Consider the following 8,125-nt stretch of genomic DNA (forward strand, 5'->3'; position numbering starts at 1 on the left):
TACAAAGGCAGTACATGCTCCCGTCAAGCCATGAGAGCACTTGAGCCTGCAGCTGCTCCCTGTCTTCTCCATCAAGCCGCGGGGTACCCTGCCAGCTGCAGGCGTGCGGTAGACGAAAGTGGGGTATTTCCATCTTTAATTCTTGTTATTACTACCCTGCAAACCCTGTTCGTACGAGTGCCCGCTCGCTCTAGCACGGTAAAAACCTGCTACTGTACTCTCTTTTTACCCTCATTCACTTCTCACTTTCTCTTTACCGTGTCACGTACCCCTCACGACCACGACGGAGCGATCCGAGTGCCAGCTGTTTCCAGCCAGGACCGCATCACTCATGCGAGCAGCGAGCGAGTAGTACCCGTAGCTTGCTGCAGCGGATGACCAGCAGCAGCAGCGGTTGCGTCCGGCCGGGTAGCTGCACCGAGAAAAGTGGGCCGAGCCGCAAAAGTTGCCACGCCGATGGGCCCTACCTGCTGCCGCACGCGGGCCCCCTATTTCGCAACGGCTACCTTGGTGGCCTCCGACGTGGCGTTCCTAGTCACGGGCGACTCTTCCACCGTAAGCCAACGCCTCCCCCCTCCTCCGCTTGCCTATATAACGGCCGCCGAGGCCATGGCAATGGCTCATCTCGATCGCACAGCGGCAGCCTCCCTCGCTGCTGCAGAGCAGAACACACCCCGGTAACAGAGCAAGCGCGTGGGAAGAGTGTGCCTTCGTGGCAATGGCTTTGCGGAACGGAGGTCGTGGAGGCTGGGGCGCTGCGGCGTCGCTGGCCGTGGTGGTGGCGGCCGTTGCGGCACTGCTGGGCGCCGGGGCTGCGGTTGCGGCGGCGGCCAAGTTCGACGACGTGGTGCAGCCGAGCTGGGCGAACGACCACATGGTGTACGACGGGGACCTCCTCAAGCTCCGGCTCGACGCCAACTCCGGCGGCGGGTTCGTGTCGAAGAACAAGTTCCTCTACGGCAAGGCCAGCGCCGACCTCAAGCTGGTGCCGGGGGACTCCGCCGGCGTCGTCACCGCTTTCTATGTGAGTGAGTGCAGGCCTTGCTTTCGCTTTGTTGCCCTGTACTAATGTCTGCTAGTGCTACTGAGCTTCAATGCTGCTGTTTTCCGTTGGGCAATGGGCATTAGTACTGCATTTGGCAAACCAGGCATTCATCTATGGCCTCTGCATTTCTTGCTGTTCTTAGCTGCATTTACGCATTTCTATAAGACCAAATGCCTACATTTGGAAAATGTCTCTCTGCCAAAATATTGAATAATAAAATTATCGAAAGCCAATGCTGCGACATGCTTGCCATGTCTGTCAGGGGGATGCTGCCAAGAACTCATTTACAAAGACAACGGCACGTGACCAAGTGCAGAGAGAGCATCTAGTGTGATGCAGTGGCTTTTCTAAAGTAAAGATGATGCCACTTTTACAAATCTATCTCCCCATGAAGTAGATTTACTCTGTTACGGTGTTAGGCTGTTAGCACTCCTATGCACTTAGTATTAGCTTGTGAAACCTCTAGGTTTGTGAAGCTGAAATTGCGCTACTTGCTTTGGCAGTTGTCTTCGGGCGGGGACAAGCACAACGAGTTCGACTTCGAGTTCCTGGGGAACACGAGCGGCGAGCCGTACCTGGTGCAGACGAACCTGTACATCGACGGCGTGGGCAACCGCGAGCAGCGCATCGACCTGTGGTTCGACCCCACCACCGACTTCCACACCTACGCCGTGCTCTGGAACCCCAGCCAGGTGGTGTTCATGGTCGACGACACCCCCATCCGCGTCTACGAGAACACGTCCTCCCGCCACGTCCACGGCCACCACCGCCACGCCGCCAACACCAGCACCACCGACTCATCGCCGCCGCCGTTCCCGGGGCCGCAGCCGATGGCGGTGTACAGCTCGATCTGGAACGCGGACGACTGGGCGACGCAGGGCGGGCGCGTGAAGACGGACTGGTCGCACGCGCCGTTCGAGGCCACGTTCCGGGAGGTGCGCGTGGACGGCTGCGTGTGGGCGGGCAACGCCACCGACTGGGACGGCGGCGAGGTGTCCCGCTGCACCGGGTCGTCGTGGGGCAAGGAGGGCCGGTACTGGTGGAAGGAGAAGGAGATGTCGGAGCTGAGCGTGCACCAGAGCCACCAGCTCGTGTGGGCGCGCGCGCACCACCTCGTCTACGACTACTGCGTCGACACCGACCGCTTCCCCGTCCAGCCGCCCGAGTGCGCCGGGCGCTGATCGGAGGCTGATCTGATGGATCATATCATCTTCTTCGCTGGGTTGTCGATCGATTATCATCGATGGGGTCATGGAACTGCTGGTTTCCTTTCACCTCTCTGGCTTCTTGCGCTTGGGAATGCAGCAATGGCTGTCTGTACTCTGTAGTGAGGCTTTGCATTGGCTGCCGTGTGTGTGGTGATTCTCGGGGTGGGTTGCGTCAGTGGAGGTGTCTTTTGTAAAAACATGTTGATGATGGGAATGAACGGTGCTGCGGCGCTCTGTTCCAAAGATTTGTTCTCTTCTCTCTCGTGCCATCTCTTCAGCCCTTTGTGAACATTTACCCGCCTAACCATCTCGATTGCGCGACGAATAGAGTTGAAGTCGATGTGGTCCGTAGCAAGCTCATGTTTCACCACGATGAAAAGTCAGTCACGGCCGTCTCGATCGAGGCTCGTACAGTACTTGAATCCACTTTTACTGCTGCTTTTGAATCGGGTGAGGTGGTAACCCTTTAATCATGAGTAAGTTCAGACTTCAGAGGTACACATACGTTCAGGACACAGTGCTCGTGGTCCACTGAATACTGATCGAGTCGAGCGCACGCTGCCTGCGAGCAGCGAGCCCCTCTGTGCAACTGCACCAGAGCAGCGGCAACAATGGCTTCAGAAATCTGGTATCCGCGTTGCCATTTCTCCGATCTTTCGGTTACAACTACAATACAACTTCCGGCGCTCTTGATTCTGCGCCGAGAAAACCAGTCGAATTCAATTCTCCCATGCCCAGATTGCGCGAAGCTCAATGTCGCCGTGCTCCCAAGACTCAAGGTCAGCACTAGACACTTTTCACAGTTTTCACTACCAGCGTTGTGGCCCTTCGCTTCGCTTCAACCACGCATTCGATGCGATCATGCAGGGTGTAACTAGAGAGTAGTAACTGTTGGCTAACTGCACACTCTGGTGGTCCATTGACCGATCGATCGATCGATCCATGGGCCAGTAGAGTCCAAGCGCACGCTGCTTGCGATGCGAGCAGCCAAAAGATCAACAAGGAAGCGACAATGGCAGCGAGCGAGCGAGGTCACAAGTCAAATAGGACGTGTCAGGTCAGGCCCCGGCTGGGTAGGGTACATCACGAGCCAGAGCGCCGGACCAGCCTTTTGCTTTTCTGCAATCCTGGATCGAGGCTCGTCTTGTCCTCCTCCCGCCAACTTGCATGCCATGCATGATGCAGAGGCTGTAGAGACTAGAGAGCACAGAGCACTAGAGTGCAGCATGTTCCTTTGCAGCGGTGGCCAGCTTCGACTTTGCACATCAACGATCCGGCGATAGAACGTTGCAGTTCATAATGGGACTGCGGAAGGATGTGGATTCACTGGATTGGCACGGTGCAAAAGAAAAAAAAAAGGTGACGCACGAGTCATGTGTTAGCACTGGTGCAAAACGAAAATAAAAGTGGAAAATTGCACAACTTGAAGCGTTGCTGCTTATCAGCGAAATTACGAGCAGAAATGACCTGTTCTTTTTTTCTTTCTTTTTTGCTTCCCAACCTTTTCAGCAACCTAGCTAGTGTTCTGCAACGCTTCCAAATTAGACGCTGCTGGTAAAAAAAAAGTTATCTGATTGTGCCTCTGCATGATTAAGAACATTCCTTAGTATTTTTTAGATAAAGGATAGAAATCCGGTTTCTATATCCACGAGTGGATATATACGACCAAAAGGAGTACTTAGACTCTAAAACATTATAAGAGTACTTAGATTTCAAATCTCAACTGAGAACACAAGATAGAAAAAAGTTAGAAAGATTAAACTTTAAACTTCTTCCGCATGCTTCCTTCACTCAAATCCTCACGAGCTTCTTGCACGGGGACAGGAGCACCCCACCATGGCTAAACTTGAAGGAATGGATCCCATAGGAGCGACTCCAACAAGGATGTGACGTTGAGTCGTCACCGTCACTCATCCAGGTAGCCGGAATAGGTTTTCACCTGGAAAATCCGAGAGAGGTGGGAGTCGCTTTGGCAACGCTTCTATGGAAGTAAACGCCGTCCGCAGACGTTGCCACTACCACAGGTTGAAGAACCCAGCACAGCTTTCGCCGGCGACCTCGGTACCCCTACCTTCACGCCGTTGTAAGGCAGCCGCCCCATGTAGCCCCAAACCAGCAGCCGCCACGCGACCTTCACATCCATTAGTTTGACAGGCTCTTTTTTCTTTCTTATTTTTCTTTTTTTGTTCTTCCCAACCTTTTCAGCAACCGTGTTCTGCAACGCTTCCAAATTAGACGCTGCTGGTAAAAAAAAAGAGTTATCTGATTGTGCCTCTGCATGATTAAGAACATTCGTTCTGTTTCCAGGGAACCTGTCAATGTCTGTGCTCACCTCTTTACGTGCTTCCCCTCGGTTTTGTTCCCCTTTCAACTTTAAGCAGTCCAACACTGGGCCTTGTTTAGTTGCCAAAATTTGGAGTGCCAAAATTACTGTGCTGGCACTGTAGCACACTGTAGCGTTTCGTTTGTATTTGTGAATTATTGTCTAAACATTGACTAATTAGGCTCAAAAGATTCGTCTCGCAAAGTACAACAAAACTGTGCAATTATTTTTTAATTTCATCTATATTTAGTACTCCATGTATGTACCGCAAGTTTGATGTGATGGGGAATCTTCTTTTTGCATAGTGTCAAAGTTGGGAGTTGGGGGTGAACTAAACAAGGGTCAGATTTCTCAGTGACAATGTATGATGGTCGTTCTCGACTGAATTTCGGTAAGCTTTGTTCAGACTTCCGAGCAAGTGCCTTGGCTTGAAATTTACTCTGCCTCCATCTGTACCATTTCAAACCAAAAAAACAGTCATGTCTCCAATCTTTGTGGATAGTCGTGTAAGAATAAGGGATAATTCCATATGATTAAGATATTCTGATTGGGTCTCCGCATAATATAGAAACTGTTAATGCTCATTCTTGTTTGAGTGAGCATGTCAATGCCTGTACTCACGTGGCTCTCAATCGGTTTCTGCCTCTTTCATCAATTCAATGAAAAGCAGTCAAAGTCCAGACTTCTCAATGACAACGAAATGCTCTTCCTCGACCAGATTTCAATACGCGCTTACGTTTTATACGTTGTCTCGGCGGCGAGACCTACTTATCTTGCCCTGCCATCTCTCTCTGCAGTCCAGTCTATGGTTCCATGCAGCGTTTTTCCGCTCACGTCGGAGATGCAATCCTACTCCGACAAGTTCGCCTTCCAGGTGACGGTCAGTCCCAGCGAGGTCAGCTACAGCTACAGCATCAAGGCAGGCGGGCCCTTGACTCGACTCGTCCTGATGGACACGCCCTTGATCCAGCGCTTCATCTGGGATCCGAGACGCCATTGGTGGACGCCAAGTGCGGGCCATCTGGCCTGTGCAACCAGAGCGCCGCGGCCACGTCACCCTCGTTCTGCAGCTGTGTTCATCAAGGATTCAGCGCCGCCGTGTCGCCGCCGGACTGGAACATGGACGACACGTCGCGCGGGTGCCGGCGGAACGTGCCATTGGACTGCGGCGGCAGCAGGAGCTCGAGCACCGACTGGTTCGCCGCTCTGCCGGGAGTGAAGCTGCCCGACACGCTCAACTCGTCGCTGGACATGGGCATCACGCTGGATCAGTGCAGGGCGAGGTGCCTTGCCAACTGCTCCTGCGTGGCGTATGCCGCTGCGGATATCCAAGGAGGCGGTGACGGAAGCGGATGCCTCATGTGGCCAGAAAACCTCATTGATCTACAGTACCTAGGTGGAGGGCAGACCCTGTACATAAGGCTGGCAAAGTCTGAATCAGGTATGCATGCAGAAGCAGCACAAATCTTTTATGATGTTGTTACGCTATTGCTCTACATTTCTACTATTTTGTCATGAGAAAGAAATTACTGTTTTACGGTATGTTTACTCTACATTACAACTCTAGTATTAGTATGATGTTCTACTTTACTGGTGTGCGGAATTACTGATTTACGGTATGTTTACTCTACGTTACAACTCCGGCACTCAAAAAGTAGGGACCGAGGAAAGAAAAACGCACTCAGCAGGATCCCTACTCAGGTCCTCACTGTAGGAGGTTCAAGCCCCTTCTCCTACGGGTCTCCAGGGAGGCCCCTGCTCGGCGGTTTGTTCATTGGACCGTGCGCGCCTCCCCGTTCTCCTCTTCCTACACGGGCCCGAGCCCCGCGCCAACCTGCCGCCTCCGACGCACCACGCCCGGTCATCAGCAAATCGAGCAGCACGCGGCGCAAATCGAGCAGAATGTGGTGCAATTCGAGGAAAGAGAGACAGACGAACCATGGACATGGGAGACCGCCGCTCGAATCGACGCCGCACTGAGGCCCGGCCACCTCCCCCGGCCCCGCCGCCCGAAGCCCCGCCGGCGTCCAAGCTCGGGCGGATCTGCCGATGCCGCCCGTAGGTCGATTCCCGCCTCATTTGAAGCACCCTAACGCTCTGTTTTGCAATCAAAACGTTCTGTTGGGAGTATGATTATCTATCTGTTTGCCTGCTACAATTGTTGCACCTTCTGGTCGAAAATGCATAAAACTCCCACCGAATTCTAATTGCTAACGACAGAACAGTGAACACAAGCAGACATTTGAAGGAACAATTAACCATTTCAAACGTGCGGTAATTACTACCTGCATGCAGGGCAAGTTACCCCGAGGACACCCGCTCCTCCAAGGAATAGCCGGGAGAACGATTGCCGTGAAGAGGCTTAGACGGAATAGTGATATTCCGGAGATAATCGTCAGCTATTTCACTAGAGAAATGCAACTGATTTCCGGACTGAAGCAGCACCAAAATGTCGTCCGGCTTCTTGCCTACTGCAACGAAGACAACGAGCAAATTCTGGCGTACGAGTACATGCACAGGAGGAGCTTGGATGCCTACATCTTCGGTACCCAACTACTGGCCAAATGCAGACAGTATCCCTTTATGAAAATAGTGCCATCTATCTCCTTGCCTGAAGCTCTGAATAATGCTCCTTGTATTCTTGAAACTGACAGGGAAACGTAAAGAACGCTCTCTGCTGGAATGGCGAAAGAGGCTGCAAATAATTCTTGGGATTGCGGAGGGCGTCAAGCACCTGCACGAGGGAGAGGGATCGGCCGGCAACGTGATCCACAGGGATCTGAAGCCGGCCAATGTGCTGCTGGACGGTGGATGAAATGCCAAGGTGGCGGACTTCGGGACGGCAAAACTGCTCCTTGCCGGAGCAACAGGAACTCGGGCAAGGATCGGCACGCCGTAAGAAAATTGCTGTTTCTCTCCAATCAGGTTACTCTTCAGTATCCACTCCATCTTTTTTAATGGAAACTCACTCTGCTCATGATGAATTTTATCGTGCCAAGTGGATATATGGCTCCAGAGTACGGGGGTGTTTGGATGTTTAGGACCTCCTAAAATGCATGTCACATCGAATATTCGGAGGCTAATTAGGAGGACTAAATATGAGCTAATTATGAAACTAATTACACAGATGGAGGCTAATTCACGAGACGAATCTATTAATCCTAATTAATCCATCATTAGCACCTGTTTACTGTAACATCACATTGTCAAAACATGAACTAATTAGGTTTAAAAGATTCATCTCGCAAATTAATCTCCATCTGTGCAATTGATTTTATAATTAATCTATATTTAATATTCCTAATTAGTATCTAAAGAACTAAAGAAACCAACACCCCCACGTCCAAAGTGACGGTGGCGAGACAACGTTGAAATGCGATGTCTACAGCTTCGGGGTCACATTGACGGAGACACTGAGTGGACGAAGGAACTCTGACAGACCGACGAGACTCGTCTCAGAAGTAAGTTAATATCACTGTTAGGGCAAGTGCGTCGGTATTATCTCGTATTGATACGTAATCTTAAAATGACTTAATGAACAAACAACAT

At 51.8% G+C, this 8,125-nt stretch overlaps 2 protein-coding genes across 3 annotated transcripts; both read left to right on the plus strand.

Annotated features, from left to right (window-relative positions):
- The first annotated feature begins 610 nt into the window (after positions 1-610).
- On the plus strand, positions 611-2,505 carry LOC101764264 (xyloglucan endotransglucosylase/hydrolase protein 9). 2 transcript variants are annotated; one of them, XM_004976873.3, is made up of 2 exons: positions 611-1,028; positions 1,549-2,505. In XM_004976873.3, the coding sequence occupies exons 1-2, from the start codon at positions 719-721 to the stop codon at positions 2,235-2,237; spliced, it is 999 nt and encodes a 332-aa protein (XP_004976930.1). In that variant the 5' UTR covers positions 611-718; the 3' UTR covers positions 2,238-2,505. The 2 variants fall into 2 exon arrangements, with proteins under 2 accessions (XP_004976930.1, XP_004976931.1); XM_004976874.3 differs by having other exon boundaries at positions 613-1,024.
- Positions 2,506-5,417: 2,912 nt separating this feature from the next.
- On the plus strand, positions 5,418-7,391 carry LOC101784935 (receptor-like serine/threonine-protein kinase SD1-8). The gene is given in 3 exon segments (XM_022828557.1): positions 5,418-5,577; positions 5,580-6,017; positions 7,231-7,391. Coding segments are annotated over 3 exon segments (759 nt in total).
- Positions 7,392-8,125: the final 734 nt, after the last annotated feature.

This window comes from Setaria italica, chromosome VII (assembly GCF_000263155.2).
Source record: "Setaria italica strain Yugu1 chromosome VII, Setaria_italica_v2.0, whole genome shotgun sequence".
NCBI lineage: Eukaryota > Viridiplantae > Streptophyta > Magnoliopsida > Poales > Poaceae > Setaria > Setaria italica.